General features: G+C 46.6%; 1 protein-coding gene across 3 annotated transcripts in view; it reads left to right on the forward strand.

The window, feature by feature from the left end:
• Positions 1-22,072, forward strand: part of GMCL1 (germ cell-less 1, spermatogenesis associated) — a 458,077-nt gene that overhangs the window by 293,248 nt on the left and 142,757 nt on the right. For all 3 annotated transcript variants that reach the window (XM_063932081.1, XM_063932080.1, XM_063932079.1), the window contains exon 9: positions 9,681-9,771. In XM_063932081.1, coding sequence (XP_063788151.1) covers positions 9,681-9,771 — 91 coding nt within the window. The remainder of the gene's footprint in view (positions 1-9,680; positions 9,772-22,072) is intronic.

Here is a 22,072-nt window from a genome sequence, read left to right on the forward strand (position 1 = left end):
TCATATAGTCTCAGCTTATTAGTAAATTTGTCTTGCATTGCTTTCTGAGTGTGTTGGTTCCAGACAGGCAGCGCATGACCATTACTAAGTATGTTGGGGGAGGGGATGGGTGGGGTATCTTCTGAAAGGCTATTATATTAAAAATAGTAATTCCCCCCTCTGGTCTCTGATTTGGTACTGCTCTTATCTGTTTATGTCATCCTTCTTTTCTCCACATGTCCAATAAGAGGAGCAATAACAGTGTCTCTTCAGCCGGGGCCACATCAGTCACATTTTCTGGTCTAAATGACACTCCAAGGCCCAGATGTATTAAGCCTTAAAAAGTGATAAAGAGGAGAGTGGTAAATGACCAACCAAACCAGCTCCTAACTGTCATTTTTCAAACGCATCCTGTAACATGGCAGTTAGGAAGCTGATTGACTGGTACTTTATCACTCTCCACGTTATCACTTTTTAAGGCTTAATACATTTGGGCCTAAATTCTCTGTGAGACTTGTGGAACATGGCCCTTCTGCCTACTTCACCTGCAGTTAGTGCTGCTGACCTGTCAGGGCGTAACATTTAAATGAGATCATGGCACGCATTGTTCAGCTGGTGCACTGCCCTTTCAACTTTTTCAGGAGGAAAATTTTCTTTGTTGCTCCTTGTAATTATCTGTTTATAATATTTACCCATTGGAGTAATTTTGGCCATCATTCCTGCCAACTTCCTGTGGATAACCTGCTTTGGGTTCAGTCCTTAGGCTGGTTACCTCTCTAGCAAGTTTCAGAATCAGAGGAATGCTGCTTTATTATAAGAGGTTGGGTATGATGTATTAAGATATGTGCGTCATACTCTAAAAGTTCAAGCTAGAATAACGTTTATTTCTTTTATGGCCTCTTCCCAATATAATGGTATTGCCAGTAAGCCTGCTCAACAACTGCTAAAACAATTTAAGATTATTGCTCTAAGATGGTTGGGGGATACGGTCATTAGGTCGACAGTCATTATGTCGACCACTATCTGTCGACATGCATTAGGTCGACAGGGGCACTAGGTCGACATGGTCATTTGGTCGACATGTACTAGGTCGACAGTTCAAAAGGTCGACATGAGTTTTTCACCATTTTTTTCAATTTTTGGACTTTTTCATACTTTACGATCCACGTGGACTACAATTTGGAACGGTAACCTGTGCCGAGCGCAGCGATGCACCTTGCCCGAAGCATGGCGAGCCATGCGAGGGGACACTGTGCACTAATTGGGTTCCCAGTCACTTTACGCTGAAAACAACACCTAAAATTTTTTTTTCTAAAAAACACCTCATGTCGACCTTTTGACCCGTCGACCTAGTACATGTCGACCTAATGGTCCTGTCGACCTAATGCATGTCGACCAATAGTGGTCGACCTAATGGCTGTCGACCTAAGTTATGTCAACCCAACGACCCAAACCTGGTGATTGCAGCTATTGTAAAGCTTTTTTTTTTTTTGTGTATTGATATAGATTGTAGCATGACAAACAGAATAAAAAAGATCAATTGACAAGGGTAGAAACCACCAAAACAATAACGCAAAAAGGAAATAACAGAACATTTCTCTATCGTCCTAGTGGATGCTGGGGTTCCTGAAAGGACCAGGGGGAATAGCGGCTCCGCAGGAGACAGGGCACAAAAGTAAAGCTTTCCGATCAGGTGGTGTGCACTGGCTCCTCCCCCTATGACCCTCCTCCAAGCCAGTTAGATTTTTGTGCCCGGCCGAGAAGGGTGCAATCTAGGTGGCTCTCCTAAAGAGCTGCTTAGAAAAGTTTAGCTTAGGTTTTTTATTTTACAGTGAGTCCTGCTGGCAACAGGATCACTGCAACGAGGGACTTAGGGGAGAAGAAGTGAACTCACCTGCGTGCAGGATGGATTGGCTTCTTGGCTACTGGACATCAGCTCCAGAGGGACGATCACAGGTACAGCCTGGATGGTCACCGGAGCCTTGCCGCCGGCCCCCTTGCAGATGCTGAAATAAGAAGAGGTCCAGAATCGGCGGCAGAAGACTCCTCAGTCTTCTAAAGGTAGCGCACAGCACTGCAGCTGTGCGCCATTTTCCTCTCAGCACACTTCACACGGCAGTCACTGAGGGTGCAGGGCGCTGGGAGGGGGGCGCCCTGGGAGGCAAATGAAAACCTATTTTGGCTAAAAATACCTCACATATAGCCTCCGGAGGCTATATGGAGATATTTAACCCCTGCCAGAATCCGTTAAGAGCGGGAGACGAGGCCGCCGAAAAAGGGGCGGGGCCTATCTCCTCAGCACACAGCGCCATTTTCCCTCACAGAAAGGCTGGAGGGAAGGCTCCCAGGCTCTCCCCTGCACTGCACTACAGAAACAGGGTTAAAACAGAGAGGGGGGGCACAAATTTGGCGTTAGAAATATATAAAAAAGATGCTATAAGGGAAAACACTTATATAAGGTTGTCCCTATATAATTATAGCGTTTTTGGTGTGTGCTGGCAAACTCTCCCTCTGTCTCTCCAAAGGGCTAGTGGGTCCTGTCCTCTATCAGAGCATTCCCTGTGTGTGTGCTGTGTGTCGGTACGTGTGTGTCGACATGTAGGAGGACGATGTTGGTGAGGAGGCGGAGCAATTGCCTGTAATGGTGATGTCACTCTCTAGGGAGTCGACACCGGAATGGATGGCTTATTTAGGGAATTACGTGATAATGTCAACACGCTGCAAGGTCGGTTGACGACATGAGACGGCCGACAAACAATTAGTACCGGTCCAGACGTCTCAAAAACACCGTCGGGGGTTTTAAAACGCCCGTTTACTTTAGTCGGTCGACACAGACACAGACAGGGACACTGAATCCAGTGTCGACGGTGAATAAACAAACGTATTCCTTATTAGGGCCACACGTTAAAGGCAATGAAGGAGGTGTTACATATTTCTGATACTACAAGTACCACAAAAGAGGGTATTATGTGGGATGTGAAAAAACTACCATAGTTTTTCCTGAATCAGATAAATTAAATAAAGTGTGTGATGATGCGTGGGTTCCCCCCGATAGAAAATTATGGGCGGTATACCCTTTCCCGCCAGAAGTTAGGGCGCGTTGGGAAACACCCCTTAGGGTGGATAAGGCGCTCACACGCTTATCAAAACAAGTGGCGGTACCGTCTATAGATAGGGCCGTCCTCAAGGACCAGCTGACAGGAGGCTGGAAAATATCATAAAAAGTATATACACACATACTGGTGTTATACTGCGACCAGCGATCGCCTCAGCCTGGATGTGCAGAGCTGGGGTGGCTTGGTCGGATTCCCTGACTAAAAATATTGATACCCTTGACAGGGACAGTAGTTTATTGACTATAGAGCATTTAAAGGATGCATTTCTATATATGCGAGATGCACAGAGGGATATTTGCACTCTGGCATCAAGAGTAAATGCGATGTCCATAACTGCCAGAAGATGTTATGGACACGACAGTGGTCAGGTGATGCAGATTCCAAACGGCACAAAGGTGTATTGCCGTATAAAGGAAGAGGAGTTATTTGGGGTCGGTCCATCGGACCTGGTGGCCACGGCAACTGCTGGAAAATCCACCGTTTTTACCCTAAGTCACATCTCTGCAGAAAAAGACACCGTCTTTTCAGCCTCAGTCCTTTCGTCCCTATAAGATCATATCTGCCCAGGGATAGAGGAAAGGGAAGAAGACTGCAGCAGGCAGCCCATTCCCAGGAACAGAAGCGTTCCACCGCTTCTGACAAGTTCTCAGCATGGCGCTGAGACCGTACAGGACCCCTGGATCCTACAAGTAGTATCCCAGGGATACAGATTGGAATGTCGAGACGTTTCCCCTTCGCAGGCTCCTGAAGTCTGCTTTACCAAGGTCTCCCTCCGACAAGGAGGCAGTATGGGAAAAAATTCACAAGCTGTATTCCCAGCAGGTGATAATTAAATTACCCCTCCTACTACAAGAAAAGGGGTATTATTCCACACTATATTGTGGTACTGAAGCCAGAAGGCTAGGTGAGACTTATTCTAAATCTAAAAAATTTTTGAACACTTACAAAGGTTCAAATCAAGATGGAGTCACTCAGAGCAGTGATAACGAACAGGAAGAAGGGGACTATATAGTGTCCCGGGACATCAGGGATGCTTACCTCTATGTCCCAAATTTGCCCTTCTCACTAAGGGTACCTCAGGTTCGTGGTGCAGAACTGTCACTATCAGTTTCAGACGCTGCCGTTTGGATTGTCCACGGCACCCCGGGTCTTTACTAAGGTAATGGCCGAAATGATGATTCTTCTTCGAAGAAAAGGCGTCTTAATTATCCCTTACTTGGACGATCTCCTGATAAGGGCATAGTCCAGGGAACAGTTGGAGGTAGGAGTAGCACTATCTCGGATACTGCTACAACAGCACGGGTGGATTCTAAATATTCCAAAATCGCAGCTGATCCCGACGACACGTCTGCTGTGCCTAGGGATGATTCTGGACACAGTCCAGAAAAAGGTGTTTCTCCCGAAAGAGAAAGCCAGGGAGTTATCCGAGCTAGTCAGGAACCTCCTAAAAACAGTGCATCATTGCACAAGGGTCCTGGTAGAAAATGGTGGCTTCCTACGAAGCAATTCCATTCGGCAGATTTCACGCAAGAACTTTTCAGTGGGATCTGCTGGACAAATGGTCCGGATCGCATCTTCAGATGCATCAGCGGATAACCCTATATCCAAGGACAAGGGTGTCTCTCCTGTGGTGGTTATAGAGTGCTCATCTTCTAGAGGGCCGCAGATTCGGCATTCAGGATTGGATGCTGGTGACCACGGAGCCCAGCCCGAGAGGCTGGGGAGCAGTCACACAAGGAAAAAATTTCCAGGGAGTGTGATCAAGTCTGGAGACTTTTCTCCACATAAATATACTGGAGCTAAGGGTAAATTTATAATGCTCTAAGCTTAGCAAGACCTCTGCTTCAAGGTCAGCCGGTATTGATCCAGTGGGAAAAACATCACGGCAGTCGCCCACGTAAACAGACAGGGCGACACAAGAAGCAGGAGGGCAATGGCAAAAACTGCAAGGACTTTTCGCTGGGCGGAAAATCATGTGATAGCACTGTCAGCAGTGTTTCATCCCGGGAATGGAAACTGGGAAGCAGACTTCCTCAGCAGGCACGACCTCCACCCGGGAGAGTGGAAACTTCATCGGGAAGTTTTTTCCACATGATTGTAAACCGTTGGGAAATACCAAAGGTGGACATGATGGCGTCCCGTCTGAACAAAAAACGGATAGGTATTGCGCCAGGTCAAGAGACCCTCAGGCAATAGCTGTGGACGTTCTGGTAACACCGTGGGTGTACCAGTCGGTGTATGTGTTCCCTCCTCTGCTTCTCATACCTAAGGTGCTGAGAATTATAAGACGTAGAGGAGTAAGAACTATACTCATGGCTCCGGATTGGCCAAGAAGGACTTGGTACCCGGAACTTCAAGAGATGTTTACAGAGGTCTTATGGCCTCTGCCGCTAAGAAGGGACTTGCTTCAGCAAGTACCATGTCTGTTCCAAGACTTACCGCAGCTGCGTTGGTTGGCATGGCGGTGGAACGCCGGATCCTAAGGGAAAAAGGCATTCCGGAAGAGGTCATTCCTACCCTGGTCAAAGCCAGAAAGGAGGTGACCGCACAACATTATCACCACATGTGGCGAAAATATGTTGCGTGGTGTGAGGCCAGGAAGGCCCCACAAAGAAATTTCAACTCGGTCGATTCCTGCATTTCCTGCAAACAGGAGTGTCTATGGGCCTCAAATTGGGGTCCATTAAGGTTCAAATTTCGGCCCTGTCAATTTTCTTCCAGAAAGAATTGGCTTCAGTTCCTGAAGTCCAGAACTTTGTCAAGGGAGTATTGCATATACAACCCTCTTTTGTGCCTCCAGTGGCACTGTGGGATCTCAACGTAGTTCTGGGTTTCTTCAAATCACATTGGTTTAAAACCAGTCAAATCTGTGGATTTGAAGCATCTCACATGAAAAGTGACCATGTTCTTGGCCCTGGCCTGGACCAGGCGAGTGTCAAATTGGTGGTTTTTTTCTCAAAAAAGCCCATATTTGTTTGTCCATTCGGACAGGGCAGAGATGCGGACTCGTCCCCAGTTCTCTCCCTAAGGTGGTGTCAGTGTTTCACCTGAACCAGCTTATTGTGGTGCCTTGCACCTACTAGGGACTTGGAGGACTCCAAGTTGCTAGATGTTGTCAGGGCCCTGAAAATATAGGTTCCAGGACGGCTGGAGTCAGGAAAACTGACTTGCTGTTATCCTGTATGCACCCAACAAACTGGGTGCTCTTGCTTTTAAGCAGACTATTGCTAGTTGGATGTGTAATACAATTCAGCTTGCACATTCTGTGGCAGGCCTGCCACAGCCAAAATATGTAAATGCCCATTCCACAAGGAAGGTGGGCTCATCTTGGGCGGCTGCCCGAGGGGTCTCGGCTTTACAACTTTGCCGAGCGGTTATTTAGTCAGGGGCAAACACGTTTGTAAAATCCTACAAATTTGATACCCTGGCTAAGGAGGACCTGGAGTTCTCTCATTCGGTGCTGCAGAGTCATCCGCACTCTCCCGCCCGTTTGGGAGCTTTGGTATAATCCCCATGGTCCTTTCAGGAACCCCAGCATCCACTAGGACGATAGAGAAAATAAGAATTTACTTACCGATAATTCTATTTCTCGGAGTCCGTAGTGGATGCTGGGCGCCCATCCCAAGTGCGGATTATCTGCAATACTTGTACATAGTTACAAAAATCGGGTTATTATTGTTGTGAGCCATCTTTTCAGAGGCTCCGCTGTTATCATACTGTTAACTGGGTTTAGATCACAAGTTGTACGGTGTGATTGGTGTGGCTGGTATGAGTCTTACCCGGGATTCAAAATTCCTCCCTTATTGTGTACGCTCGTCCGGGCACAGTACCTAACTGGCTTGGAGGAGGGTCATAGGGGGAGGAGCCAGTGCACACCACCTGATCGGAAAGCTTTACTTTTGTGCCCTGTCTCCTGCGGAGCCGCTATTCCCCCTGGTCCTTTCAGGAACCCCAGCATCCACTACGGACTCCGAGAAATAGAATTATCGGTAAGTAAATTCTTATTTTCTGAATGCATGGTGTGCCAAAAGGCATACAGGAAAATTAAAAATGAGAAAGAGGAGAGAGGGCAGGGTAAAAGGGATCCACAAACTGTCAAGAAGTGCAAGAGAAGAGAGGCACATGAGAAATACTTATTTACAAATCACAAAGGTTGTGCATTTGGAAAGCTTTTCAATACCCTTCTACTCTCTAATACATTCTCTCTAAAATCAAAGAGGTTGTGCACTTAGAGAGCTTTTCAATACCCCACTAAGTACTCTGATTATAATTAAATGCTTGTATTTTGAAAGGATGGATTGGATGGAAAGTGTGATGCTATTCTGATGCATTCTCGTGACTGCAGGAGGTTTCCTTAGACCTCTGTTCGTTACGGCTTGGGTTAAGAAGCGATTATGAATGGTATTAACATTGCATTCAATCTGAATTATTGATGTTACTTGTACATATTCAGGAAGCATCCAAATACATAGCATCGGCTGCTGACAAGGCAACTTTTATATCAGCTATATAGTATTATAGTAGTTAAACCTCTTTGGGGCAATATCACCAGCTCTAAAAAAAAACCTCCCACCTAAATAAATATACCCCTTTGGCTCAGATTGAGGGATACTGACATAGCATCAAAATAATCTCTGCAGGCCATTCCATTTTCTGGTGGTGGTCTGTTTGGCTCTGAAATAGAAAATAATATTTCTCTGAACACTGGAGGAGAGCGAGCCTTCCTCCATGCTAATGTGCCTAGGCCAAATCCTTTCCATTTAATATTTAGTCACTATGGGAAGGCTAGAGATTCTTTTTCCAGAGGTACATATTCTTCTTTCCACAGAATTAAGATATGCTTGGTCCGATAATTTTAAAAAGGTAACAAGTAAACAGGTTAGAGTCGAGCAGTCCGTTCTCTCACCTGGAGTTCCTGTGGTCAGCCCGATGTTCTTTTCAGGAACATATGGTTTTCTCCAATCATGGACATCTGGGGGAAAGTAATTTGGACCACTTAATGCCCCTGACACATTATGCCACACACCACAATGCCCATGATACATTATGCCCCACACCATAAGGCCTGATACATTATGCCAACTACTGCAGTGCCGGGATACATTACGCCACACCGTAATGCCCATTACACATTATGCCCCACAGTAAGGTGTCTAATTAATTTTACATTTCCTTGCTCGTTGTCAGCGGTCTCATGCTAATTGCCAGGGGGGGTGTCATGCTCATTGCCAGGGGTTTCATGCTCTGGGTGTCCTGCTTGTTGCCAGGGGTTTCATGCTCTGGGTGTCCTGCTTGTTGCCAGGGGTGTCATGCTCGTTGCCAGGAGTCTTGTTACCAGTGGTGTTATGCTCTGTGTGTCACGCTCGTTGCCAGGGATGTAATGCTCTGTGTGTCATGTTCGTTGCCAGGGGTCTTGTTGCCAAGAGTGTAATGCTGTGCCTGTCATGCTCGTTGCCAGGGGTGTAATGCTCTGCATGTCATGCTCTCGGTCAGGGGTCTAGTTGCCAGGGTGTAATGGAAGTGCCGGGAGTGACAGCGCTGAGTGCCACCGGTACTCCCGGTTATCTATAACACACACTGTGCTGCCTGACAGACGCTAGAGGTCAAGTATGAAGTTACGACCCGGATTGTGGCTGCGAGCTACCCATCTCTCGCGAGGGACGGTTTGGTGACTGCTGGTCTAGATTTGGAATCATGGGTGAGATTTATCAAACTTTTGTAGAGAGGTAAAGTGCAGAATTTGCTCTTAGCAAACAATCTGTTTTTCACTGTAACTTTTGTAGCACAGCCTGTAAAATGACAGTTAAACGTTGATTGATTGGTATGGGAAATCTCCACATTATCTCTCTAAGATTAGATAAATCCTTCCCTATGACTGTATTCAAAATTCTTCTTTTAGAAAAGACTGGCACTGGTCACACAGCCTTTCTTTTAGCAATCTTCACTGGTATGAGGGTTTCTGATTTGGTAACTCATCCCTGCAGATCTAGCTATATTATTTTGCATAATGACAGAACAGTTCTGAGTATGAAGCCCCTTTTATTTACATTCCATTTGAACCAGGAAGTAGTTATTCCAGAATTATTTTCTTAGGGGATTCTAGAACAGGAATCTTTTCTTCTGGATGTGGGTAGAGCGCTTAATAACTGCTGATATCTGTACACAGATAATCTTTTTGTTCTATGTGATGTTCTAAAAACTTTTGCAAAGTTTTATAGATCCGAAAATTTTGCATCCAGTGAGTACCTTGGTATCTCACCATTGTTTGTGTCCCCAAATGGATGCTGATCCTTTTGTTCTCTCCCATTGGGGTACATTGAGTGCCCACCCATGACCCTCTGGTAATGAGTAGATTTGACATGTTATTTCTGCAAAAATGTTTTTTCAAGCTAAGGGATGTACACTGGTAGAAACTGGTACCAGTTTCCCCCAAAGAAATAAGTACAAAAATCTAATTGTGTGCTCCTTAGCAAAATCACATAGACATTAACAGTTTGTGCTAAAAAAAGTAAATTTTTGCTGCAACAAACCCACGTATTCTCTTAGTGGGAGTGCCATTGACGTATCCCTCTTATTTCTTGTTAGTGGATGTTCCTGCAATTAGTGCCTTCTTGGAATGGGTCCCTAAAACAGTTGCTAACCGAAGCAGATGCCTGGTTCTCCAAATGCAGGAAAGGTTGGTAAATCATGTGTGACATAATGTAATAATTAATATCCCTTTTACTTATGTGCCCCCACAAAGGTTCTTTGTACAGTACACAAAGGATTTGATATACAGCAAATAGCATAGAGAAGAACTAATACAGACCAGGACAAAACAGAGTGGGATGTGATCATTGGCAGAACAAATTTGGTATTAGTGGGAATGAGGCTGGAGATGTACAGAGGAGAAGGGTTTAGGGACGCTCTTTTGCAATTCAGTTTAAGTGGTCATTGCTATTTGGTGCAAAGGGGTTGCAATGGATTTTTGTAGGCAAGTCCAGAGGTGCCCTAAGTGTGGTTTGTAGCTGCACTTATTCATGACACGAGAGGACTCGCAGTTAATAAAATTGAGCCCTAAATATCTGATTATTGTAGTTTGGTTGCTAATAGACTGAGAACCTGCACCTTGCTCTCCTGTTGAATATAATCAGTTGTCCTTCTGTTTTGTTCATTTAATACATATCCTGCCATGTGGGAAACAGGAGTAGACCGAATATCGTATTATAGGTCTTTTTGGTCCCCAAGAGTCATTTGGTACATTATGCGTGTGAACAGTTTGCTTTTGCAGCTCAACAGAGGAGCTTACTACCCAAACTGATAATCTGCAGTGCGTTCTATAGCATTCAAGTTAAACATAATAAATATAGAGATGTGTCCTTATACATCTTTGCTGCAGTCACTCCAAATAGCGTTGGGCATATATTTTGCTGAAAATGCATCTTAGTAGCAACACGATGTGAATCAGATGCACAAGGAGACTCTGCTGATTCATTTGATATAACTCTTGTTTACCTGTGTGCGACTGAGCCTCTGAATCTGTATATGAAGTGCTACAATGTAGCAGCCGCAGTTTTTTCCAGTACATGTTCAGTTCTGCTCTGTATACATACTCAGTCACACACAATATACAAGTGTCCTATATCAAATTAATCAGCAAAATATCCTTGTGAGTCATAGCCTCGTTGCTACGAAGAGGGATTTTCGTCAAAAAAATACGCCCAATATTAACAGTCGGACCGGGCGGCTCACTCACACCAGGCCTCACGTGGTGCTTGGCGTATTGAGGCTAGATGTATAAGGAAACCTCTGTATTATACGATTGCTAAAATATACAACCTCTTTCTCCCCCTTTTCCATGTTTTTATTTAATCTTTGTATTGTAATATTTGTTATCCTCAAAGTGTCACAAAACAATAAGGGTACAAGCAAACTGATAGTTGTACAACGAACTGTTGTGTTCTGGCCTGTGCAGTGTTCCTTGTAGCTCAGAACAGTACATCCATTGTATACCAGTATGAGCAGTGTTTTGTCTTTGCTCACCATGAATTCCACCTAAAATGTATAAATGTCCTTGACTATGTATACACTCATAAGATCAAACCTACGTTAAACACTTAATAATTTTTTTTTCTTACATCCTAGAGGATGCTGGGGACTCCGTAAGGACCAAGGGGATAGACGGGCTCCGCAGGAGACATGGGCACTTTAAGAAAGACTTTAGGTATGGGTGTGCACTGGCTCCTCCCTCTATGCCCCTCCTCCAGACCTCAGTTTACTACTGTGCCCAGAGGAGACTGGGTGCATTACAGGGAGCTCTCCTGAGTTTCCTGAAAGAAAGTATTTTGTTAGGTTTTTTATTTTCAGGGAGCCTGCTGGTAACAGACTCCCTGCATCGTGGGACTGAGAATAGAGAAGCAGACCTACTTCTGTGAGTTTCAAGGCTCTGCTTCTTAGGCTACTGGACACCATTAGCTCCAGAGGGAGTCGGAACACAGGTCTCACCCTGGAGTTCGTCCCAGAGCCGCGCTGCCATCCTCCTCACAGAGCCGGAAGATAGAAGCCAGGTGAGTATGAGAAGAAAGAAGACTTCAGAGGCGGCAGAAGACTTCAGATCTTCACTGAGGTAACGCACAGCAGTTAAGCTGTGCGCCATTGCTCCCGCACAGCACACACAAACGGCCACCACTGTAAGGGTGCAGGGCGCAGGGGGGGGGCGCCCTGGGCAGCAATATAACCTCATTTTCTGGCAAAAGTAGATATATACAGCTAGGCACTGTATATATAAAGAGCCCCGCCAGTTTTTTATATATTTTAGCGGGACAGAAGCCCGCCGCTGAGGGGGCGGGGCTTCTTCCTCAGCACTTACCAGCGCCATTTTCTCCACAGCACAGCGCTGAGAGGAAGCTCCTCGGACTCTCCCCTGCTTATCCACAGTGAAAGAGGGTTTTAAAGAAGGGGGGGGGGCGGCACATAATTTGGCGCAAAAATAAAGATTACAGCGCTATCTGGGTAAACATATTGTGTGTTTTTTTCCTGGGTCATATAGCGCTGGGTGTGTGCTGGCATACTCTCTCTCTCTGTCTCTCCAAAGGGCCTTGTGGGGGAACTGTCTTCAGATAAGAGGATTCCCTGAGTGTGTGGTGTGTCGGTACGCGTGTGTCGGCATGTCGGAGGTAAAAGGCTCTCATAGGGAGGAGGTGGAGTTAATGACTGTGGTGTCTCTGTCGGCAACACCGACACCTGACTGATTGGATATGTGGAATGTTTTAGTGCTAATGTGAATTTATTGCACTGAGTCTAGGGAATGTACAGGCGTCAAACTCTGCCTTTCCCCTATGTCACAGGGACCTCCGGGGTCTCAAAAGCGCCCACTATCCAAAATAGTAGACACTGACGCCGACACGGATTCTGACTCCAGTGTCGACTATGATGATGCAAAGTTACAGCCAGAATTGGCAAATAGTATTCAATATATGATTATTGTAATAAAAAATGTTTTGCATATCACAGAGAAACCCCCTGTCCCTGACACGAGGGTACACATGTATAGGGTAAAGAAACCTGAGGTAACCTTTCCCCCATCTCATGAACGAGTTATTGAAAAGGCTTGGGAATCTCCAGACAAGAAACTGCAGATTCCCAAAAGGATTCTTAGGGTGTATCCTTTCCCGACTAAGCATGGACACGCTTATCCAAAAGAGTAAAGCTGCCATCCCAAGATATGGCTACCCTCAGGGATCCTGCTGATCGCAAACAGCAGGCTACCTTAAAGTCCATTTACACACATTCTAGTACCTTACTCAGACCGGCAATAGTGTCGGCTGGAGTTTGTAGCGCTGTAGCAGCGTGGATAGGTACTTTATCGACGGAAATTTTTACCCTGGATAAGGGTACCATTTTATTGACCCGGGGTCATATTAACGATGCTGTCTTATATATGAGAGATGCTCAAAGAGACATTGGCCTACTGGGTTCTAGATTCAACGCTATGTCGATTTCTGCTAGATGAGTCCTATGGACCCGGCAATGGACAGGTTATGCAGACTCAAAGAGGCATATGGAGGTTTTACCTTACAAGGGTGAGGAATTGTTTGGGGAAGGTCTCTCTGACCTGGTCTCCACAGCTACAGCTGGTAAATCAAAATTTTTGCCTTATATTCCCTCAAAGCCTAAGAAAGCACCACATTATCAAATGCAGTCCTTTCGGTCACAAGAAACAAGAGAGTACGAGGTGCGTTCTTTCTTGCCAGAGGTAAGGGCAGAGGGAAAAAGCTGCACAACACAGCTAGTTCCTAGGAACAGAAGTCCTCCCTGGCCTCTACAAAATCCACCACATGACGCTTGTGCTCCGCTAAGGGAGTCCGCCCCAGTGTGGGCACGTCTTCGAATTTTCAGCCACATCTGGGTTCACTCACAGGTGGATCCCTGGGCAATAGAAATTGTTTCTCAGGGTTACAAGCTGGAATTCGAAGAGGTGCCTCCTCGCCGGTTTTTCAAATCGGCCCTGCTGACTTCTTCCCCAGAAAGGGAGATAGTGGTAAATGCAATTCACAAATTGTATCTTCAACAGGTGGTGGTCAAGGTTCTCCTACTTCAACAAGGGAGGGGATATTACTCAACCCTGTTTGTAGTCCCGAAACCAGACGGTTCGGTCAGACCCATTTTAAATTTAAAATCCCTGAACCTATACTTGAAAAGGTTCATGTTCAAGATGGAATCGCTCAGGGCGGTCATCGCCAGCCTGGAAGGGGGGGATTTTATGGTATCTCTGGACATAAAGGATGTGTACCTTCATGTTCCCATATATTCACCTCATCAGGCGTACCTGAGATTTGCGGTACAGGATTGTCATTACAGATTTCAGACGTTGGCGTTTGGGCTTTCCACGGCCCCGAGAATTTTCACCAAGGTAATGGCGGAAATTATGGTGCTCCTGCGCAAGCAGGGTGTCACAATTATCCCGTACTTGGACGATCTCCTCATAAAAGCGAGATCACGAGAGCAGTTACTGAACAGTGTGTCACTTTCACTGAAGGTGTTACAGCAACACGGCTGGATTCTCAATATCCCGAAGTCGCAGCTGGTTCCTACGACTCGTCTGATCTTCTTGGGCATGATTCTGGATACGTACCAGAAAAGGGTTTATCTTCCAACGGAAAAGGCTCAAGAACTCATGACTCTGGTCAGGAACCTATTGAAACCAAAACAGGTGTCAGTGCATCACTGCACTCGAGTTCTGGGAAAGATGGTGGCATCTTACGAGGCCATTCAGTTCGGCAGGTTCCATGCGAGGACCTTCCAATGGGACCTACTGGACAAGTGGTCCGGGTCACATCTACAGATGCATCAGTTGATCACACTGTCCCCCAGGGCCAGGGTATCCCTCCTGTGGTGGCTGCAGAGTGCTCACCTTCTAGAGGGCCGCAGGTTCGGCATTCAGGACTGGGGTCTGGAGACCACAGACGCGAGCCTCCGAGGTTGGGGAGCAGTCACACAAGGAAGAAACTTCCAGGGTCTTTGGTCAAGTCAAGAGACTTGTCTTCACATCAACGTCCTGGAGCTGAGGGCCATATACAATGCCCTTCGTCAAGCGGAGATCTTGCTTCGCGACTTACCAGTTCTGATCCAGTCAGACAACATCACCGCAGTGGCTCATGTAAACCGCCGGCGCGGCACAAGGAGCAGAATGGCAATGGCGAAAGCCACCAGGATTCTTCGCTGGGCGGAAAATCATGTAAGCGCACTGTCAGCAGTGTTTATTCCGGGAGTGAAAAACTGGGAAGCAGATTTCCTCAGCAGACACGACCTGCATCCAGGAGAGTGGGGACTTAATCAGGAAGTCTTCGCACAGATTGCAAGTCTGTGGGGACTGCCCAGATTTACATGATGGCGTCCCACCTCAACAAAAAGCTGTAGAGGTATTGCGCCAGGTCAAGAGACCCTCAGGCGGTAGCGTGGGACGCCCTAGTGACACCGTGGGTGTTCCAGTCGGTCTATGTGTTTCCTCCTCTTCCTCTCATCCCAAAGGTGTTGAGAATAATAAGAAAAAGAGGAGTACAGACAATTCTCATTGTTCCAGATTGGACACGAAGGGCCTGGTATCCGGATCTGCAGGAGTTGCTCACAGAAGATCCGTGGCCTCTTCCTCTAAGACAGGACCTGTTGCAACAGGGACTCTGTCTGTTCCAAGACTTACCGCGGCTGCGTTTGACGGCATGGCGGTTGAACGCCGGATCCTAGCGGAAAAGGGCATTCCGGATGAGGTCATTCCTACTCTGATAAAGGCTAGGAAGGACGTGACAGCTAAACATTATAACCGTATATGGCGAAAATATGTTTCTTGGTGTGAGGCCAGGAATGCTCCTACGGAAGAATTCCATCTGGGCTGTTTCCTTCACTTCCTACAAACTGGAGTGAAATTGGGCCTAAAATTAGGCTCCATTAAGGTTCAGATTTCGGCCTTATCCATTTTCTTTCAAAAAGAATTGGCTTCTCTCCCAGAAGTACAGACTTTTGTGAAGGGAGTGCTGCATATTCAGCCTCCTTTTGTCCCTCCGGTGGCGCCTTGGGACCTTAATGTGGTGTTGAGTTTCCTTAAGTCGCACTGGTTTGAACCACTTAAAGTGGAGTTAAAATATCTCACTTGGAAAGTGGTCATGTTGTTAGCCTTGGCTTCGGCTAGGCGAGTGTCGTAATTGGCGGCTTTGTCTCATAAAAGCCCCTATCTAGTTTTCCATATGGATAGAGCGGAATTGCGGACCCGTCCTCAACAAGGTTGGCGCTCCTGCTTCAAAGCAGACTATTGCTCGCTGGATCTGTAACACGATTCAGCAGGCACATGCGATGGCTGGATTGCCATTACCAAAATCAGTCAAGGCCCATTCCACTAGGAAGGTGGGCTCGTCTTGGGCGGCTGCCCGAGGGGTCTCGGCACTACAACTGTGCCGAGCTGCTACTTGGTCGGGTTCAAACACCTTTGCAAAGTTCTATAAGTTTGATACCCTGGCTGAGGAGGACCTCCTGTTTGCTCAATCGGTGCTGCAGAGTCATCCGCACTCTCCCGCCCGTTTGGGAGCTTTGGTATAATCCCCATGGTCCTTACGGAGTCCCCAGCATCCTCTAGGACGTAAGAGAAAATAAGATTTTAAACCTACCGGTAAATCTTTTTCTCCTAGTCCGTAGAGGATGCTGGGCGCCCGTCCCAAGTGCGGACTACTTCTGCAAGACTTGTATATAGTTTTGCTTACATAAGGGTTATGTTATAGTTTTCATCGGTCTCCGACTGATGCTATGTTGTTTTTTTCATACTGTTAACTGGTTAGTTTATACACAAGTTATACGGTGTGAATGGTGTGGGCTGGTATGAATCTTGCCCTTGGTTTAACAAAAATCCTTTCCTCGTACTGTCCGTCTCCTCTGGGCACAGTTTCTCTAACTGAGGTCTGGAGGAGGCGCATAGAGGGAGGAGCCAGTGCACACCTATACCTAAAGTCTTTCTTAAAGTGCCCATGTCTCCTGCGGAGCCCGTCTATCCCCTTGGTCCTTACGGAGTCCCCAGCATCCTCTACGGACTACGAGAAAAAGATTTACCGGTAGGTTTAAAATCTTATTTTTTCTTTTAAAAAATGTCCTTAAAAGTGTCAAACATTTTTATTTGTTTCTCATGTCAAGAACTTTTTATAAACTTCTTTACATATTTGAACGGAATGAAAAGCAATGCAACATATGTCCCCATGTTTACATTGTAATGTTAGCACCCACCCTGTAATGGGAATGTATTCGCATTGCCTCATTCTTCTAGGTCCCTGTTGAGGTTTCCCTTGCAGCGTTAAATTAATAAAAAGATGCATGCTTTCAAGGCGTATAAATCTGACGGGAAGGCGAAGTTATTGCAGTATTCCAGTACTACAAGGAATGTAAAAAATATGCAAAAAAGAAATCAGAGCAGCTAAATAGAACATGAAAGACAAATCACATAGGAGAGTAAAACAAACCCTAAAAAGTTTAAGTATATAAATGGAAAAAGGATTAAAAAAAAAGAGAATATAGGGCCACTAAAAGGTGAGTTGGGAGTCTTGATTAATGATGGCAAAGATAATTTCTGAAATATTGAACACATTTTCTCATACGTCCTAGAGGATGCTGGGGTCACCATTAGAACCATGGGGTATAGACTGGATCCGCAAGAGACATGGGCACTTTAAGACTTTAAAAGGGGTGTGAACTGGCTCCTCCCTCTATGCCCCTCCTCCAGACTCCAGTTTTAGAATTGTGCCCAGTGAGACTGGATGCACTACAGGGGAGCTCTACTGAGTTTCTTTGAAAAAGACTTATTGTTAGGTCTTTTATGTTCAGGGAGACTGCTGGCAACAGTCTCCCTGCTTCGTGGGACTTAGCGGGGAGAAGTGTGACCAACTTCTAGTGAGTTCAATGGCTCTGCTTCTGGCTACAGGACACCATTAGCTCCTGAGGGTGCTGATCGCTGGGTACGCCTAGATGCTCACTCCCGCAGTCGTCAGCAGTCACCCCCTTAAGTCAGAAGACAGGCGAGTAGCAGAAGAAAAGAAGACTTCAGTGACGGCATTTCTGAGGTACCGCACAGCGATTGGACGCTGCACGCCTGGCTCCCACACACGCACACAGTACTGCAGGGCACGGGGGGGGGGGCGCCCTGGCCAGCTAAAAATCCTCCGTGTACACTGGCAAGAGGGGACATTACTGCCAAGGCACCGTCCTTACCCCCGCCACTATAATCATTTATTGAAATAAGCGGGACAGAAGCGCACCATTAAGGGGGCGGAGCTTCGTCCTCACAGCTCACTCTGCGCCATTTCCTCTCCTCAGGCAGCAGAGAAGCCGGACCTTCCTCGCACTGCTGACAGTATCAGGGTGCAAAATGGGGGGGGGGGACAGGATAATTGGTGCAAAATATTTAATATTAAAAGCGCTACAGGTCTGGGGCATTTTTTTAGTGTTGTCAAGCCCGTCAATTTGGTGCTGGGTTGTGAGCTGGCAAATCCCCTCTGTGTCTTTACTGTGGGTCTGTCCCCTATATGCCCGGTGTGTCTTTGGGTGTTTGGTATACGTGTGCCGATATGTCTGAGGCTGAGTGCTCTTCCCAGGAGGAGAGGCTGTATTAGGGACACAAACTGCTGTGGGGGTGACCCTGTCGGCACAGCCGACTCCTGATTGGGTAAATGATTTGAATGCTTTGAATTATAATGTGGCTCTTATTAGTAAGAGATTAGATAAGTCTGAGTCTCAGACCCAGGCATGGAACAAATCTGTGGAGGATGTGTTATTACTAGTTCAGGACCCCTCGGGGTCACAAAAAACGTACTTATGCCCAGTTGGCAGACACTGGAACCGACACGGACACTGATGTCGACTATAGTGATTCCAGATTAGATCCAAAATTGGCAAAGAGCATTCAGTACATGATTGCGGCGGTTAAAGATGTATTACATATCACTGAGGACCCTGCTGTTCCTGATAAAAAAGGGTCTGTTTGTATAAGGAAAAGAAACCTGAGATAACGTTTCCTCCCTCTCATGAACTGAACACTCTATTTGAAAAAGTCTGGGAAAGCCCTGACAGAAGTTTTCAGATTCCCAAAAGGATTCCGGTGGCTTATCCGTTTCCCTCTGAGGATAGGGAAAAGTGGGAGTCACCTCCCCCCCCCCCCCCCTCCCATTGTAGACAAGGCCCTATCACGTTTGTCTGAAACAAAAAAAAGGTGTCTCTCCCGTCACCTGGCACGGCAACCCTTAAGGTTCCTGCAGATCGTAAGTGAGAAACTACGTTAAAATCCATTTATGCGACCACAGGTACCCTACCTGTCATTGCATATCAAGGACGCTGCAGCGTACCTAAAGGAAACTGCGAGAGATATTGGCCTTTTGGGATCAAAGGCCAATGCCATGGCAGTCTCAGCTAGGCGAGCATTGTGGATTCACCAATGGAATGCTGACGCTGACTCCAAGAAAAATATGGAATCTCTACCATACAAAGGTGGTGCCTTGTTTGGTGGCGGCCTCGCTGATTTGGTATCTACGGCTACCGTGGGTAAGTCATCCTTTTTGCCTTATGTTCCTCCACTACAAAAGGAAACCCACCACTATCAAATGCAGTCCTTTCGGCACAATAAATACAGAAAAGGGCGAGGTTCTTCCTTCCTTGCTACTAGAGGAAGGGAAAGAGGTAAAAGATCACCAGCCTTGTCGGGTTCCCAGGAGCAGAAGTCCTCCCCGGCTTCTGCCAACTCCACCGCATGATGCTGGGGCACCTCTGCGGCAGTCTGCACCGGTGGGGGCACGTCTAAAACTCTTCAGTCAGTTCTGGTTTCGTTCGGACCTGGACCCATGGGTTTTACAAATAGTATCCCAAGGGTACAAATTGGAGTTTCAAGATGTTCCCGCTCGCTGATTTTTCGAAACAGCCTTACCAGCTTCTCTTCCGGGCAGGGAGGTAGTATGCAACGCAATACAAAAATTGTGTCAAAATCAGGTCATTGTCATGGTTCCCCCGTCACAACAGGGAGAAGGCTTTTATTCAAGCCTGTTCGTGGTCCCGAAGCCGGACGGCTCGGTCAGACCGATTCTAAACCTAAACTCCCTCAATTTCTACCTAAAAAAATTCAAATTCAAGATGGAGTCTCTCCGAGCAGTGATCTCCAGTCTAGAGGAAGATGATTTTATGGTGTCTGTGGACATAAAGGATGCTTATTTACATGTTCCCATTTATCCTCCGCATCAGGCTTACCTGAGGTTTGCAATTCAGGATTGTCATTACCAATTTCAGACGTTGCCATTTGGTCTGTCCACGGCTCCGAGGAGTTTCACCGAAGTGATGGCGGAAATGATGGTTCTCCTTCACGAGCAAGGAGTCACGATTATCCCGTACTTTGACGATCTCCTGATAAAGGCGAGATCCAAGGACCAGTTGGTGCAAAACATTGCTCTCTCCCTGACAGTTCTTCAACAACATGGTTGGCTCCTAAACTTGCCAAAATCACAGTTGATTCCGACAACGTGGTTGTCGTTTTTGGGAATGATACTGGACACAGAACTGCAGAGTTTTTCTTCCAGTGGAATAGGCTCTGGAACTTCAGAGTCTGGTCAAACAAATTCTGAAACAAGCTAGCACTCGGTTGCTGGTGAAGATGGTTGCGGCCTACGAGGCCATTCAGCTTGGCGGATTCCATGCCAGAGTGTTTCAGTGGGACCTGTTGGATAAGTGGTCTGGATTCCACCTGGACATGCACCGAAGGATAATCCTGTTTTCCAAGACCAGAATCTCACTCCTGTGGTGGCTGCACAGCTCTCACCTCCTAGAGGGGCGCAGGTTCGGGATCCAGGACTGGATCCTAGTAACCACGGATGCAAGTCTCCGAGGCTGGGGAGCAGTCACACAGGGGGAAAACTTCCAAGGAAGATGGTCAAGCCAGGAAACTTGTCTCCACATAAACTTTGAGGAGTTAAGGGCCATTTACAACGGCCTTCTTCAAGCGTAACATCTTCTTCGCAATCTGCCTGTACTGATACAGTCGGACAATGTAAAAGCAGTAGCGTACATAAACCGCCAGGGAGAAACAAAAAGCAGAGCGGCAATGGCAGAAGCCACAAAGGTTCTCCGCTGGGCGGAAAAGCATACAAGCGCTCTGTCCGCGATCTTCATTCCAGGAGTGGACAACTGGGAAGCAGACTTCCTCAGCAGACACAATCTCCATTCAGGAGAGTGGGGCCTCCATCAAGAGGTCTTCACAGAAGTGACAAGTCATTGGGGAATTCCTCAAATAGACATGATGGCATTTCGTCTATGTATTCCCTCCACTTCCTCTCATTCCAAAACCAAAAATTCTAAAGATCATAAGAAGAACAAAGATTCAAGCGATCCTTATTGTACCAGACTGGCCAAGGAGGGCATGGTACCCATATCTTCAGGAATTAATCATAGGAGATCCCTGGCCTCTTCCTCTATGCGAGGACCTGTTACAGCAGGGGCCATGCGTGTATCAAGACTTACCGCGGCTACGTTTGACGGCATGGCGATTGAACGCCAAATCCTAGCCCGAAAGGGTATTCCCAGTGAAGTCATTCCCACACTTATTCAGGCCAGGAAAGGAGTATTTGGAGAAAATATGTTTCTTGGTGTGAATCCAAGAAGGCTCCTACGGAAGAATTTCAGCTAGGACGTTTTCTCCATTTTCTACAAGCAGGTGTGGATGCAGGCCTAAAGTTGGGCTCAATTAAGGTACAGATTTCAGCCTTATCGGTTTTCTTTCAAAAACAATTGGTCTCCCTTCCAGAAGTTCAGACTTTCGTGAAAGGTGTGTTGCACATCCAACCTCCGTTTGTACCCCCAGTGGCACCATGGGATCTTAACGTGGTGTTGCAGTTCCTTCAATCACATTGGTTTGAACCTTTACAGAAGGTGGGGTTGAAATTCCTCACTTGGAAAGTGGTCATTCTGTTGGCCTTTGCATCCGCAAGGCGGGTGTCTGAGTTAGCGGCCTTGTCTCACAAGAGCCCTTATTTAATCTAACATGAAGATAGAGCAGAGTTGAGGACTCGTCAGCAATTTCTGACGTAGGTGGTTTCATCTTTCCACATGAACCAACCTATTGTGGTGCCAGTGGCTACTGACTCCTTAATTGAATCAAAGTCTTTGGATGTGGTCAGAGCTTTGAAGATTTATGTCGCCAGAACGGCATAGGTTAGGAAAACGGAGGCTCTGTTTGTCCTGTATGCTTCCAACAGGATTGGGTGTCCTGCTTCCAAGCAGACCATTGCACGCTGGATCTGTAATATGATTCAGCATGCTCATTCCACGGCTGGATTGCCGTTACCGAAATCGGTGAAGGCCCATTCTACTAGAAAGGTGGACTCGTCCTGGGCGGCTGCTCAGGGGGTCTCGGCATTGCAACTTTGCCGAGCAGCTACTTGGTCGGGTTCAAACACTTTTGCAAAGTTTTACAAGTTTGATACCCTGGCCGA

Source organism: Pseudophryne corroboree, chromosome 6, assembly GCF_028390025.1.
Source record: "Pseudophryne corroboree isolate aPseCor3 chromosome 6, aPseCor3.hap2, whole genome shotgun sequence".
NCBI classification, from domain to species: Eukaryota; Metazoa; Chordata; class Amphibia; order Anura; family Myobatrachidae; genus Pseudophryne; species Pseudophryne corroboree.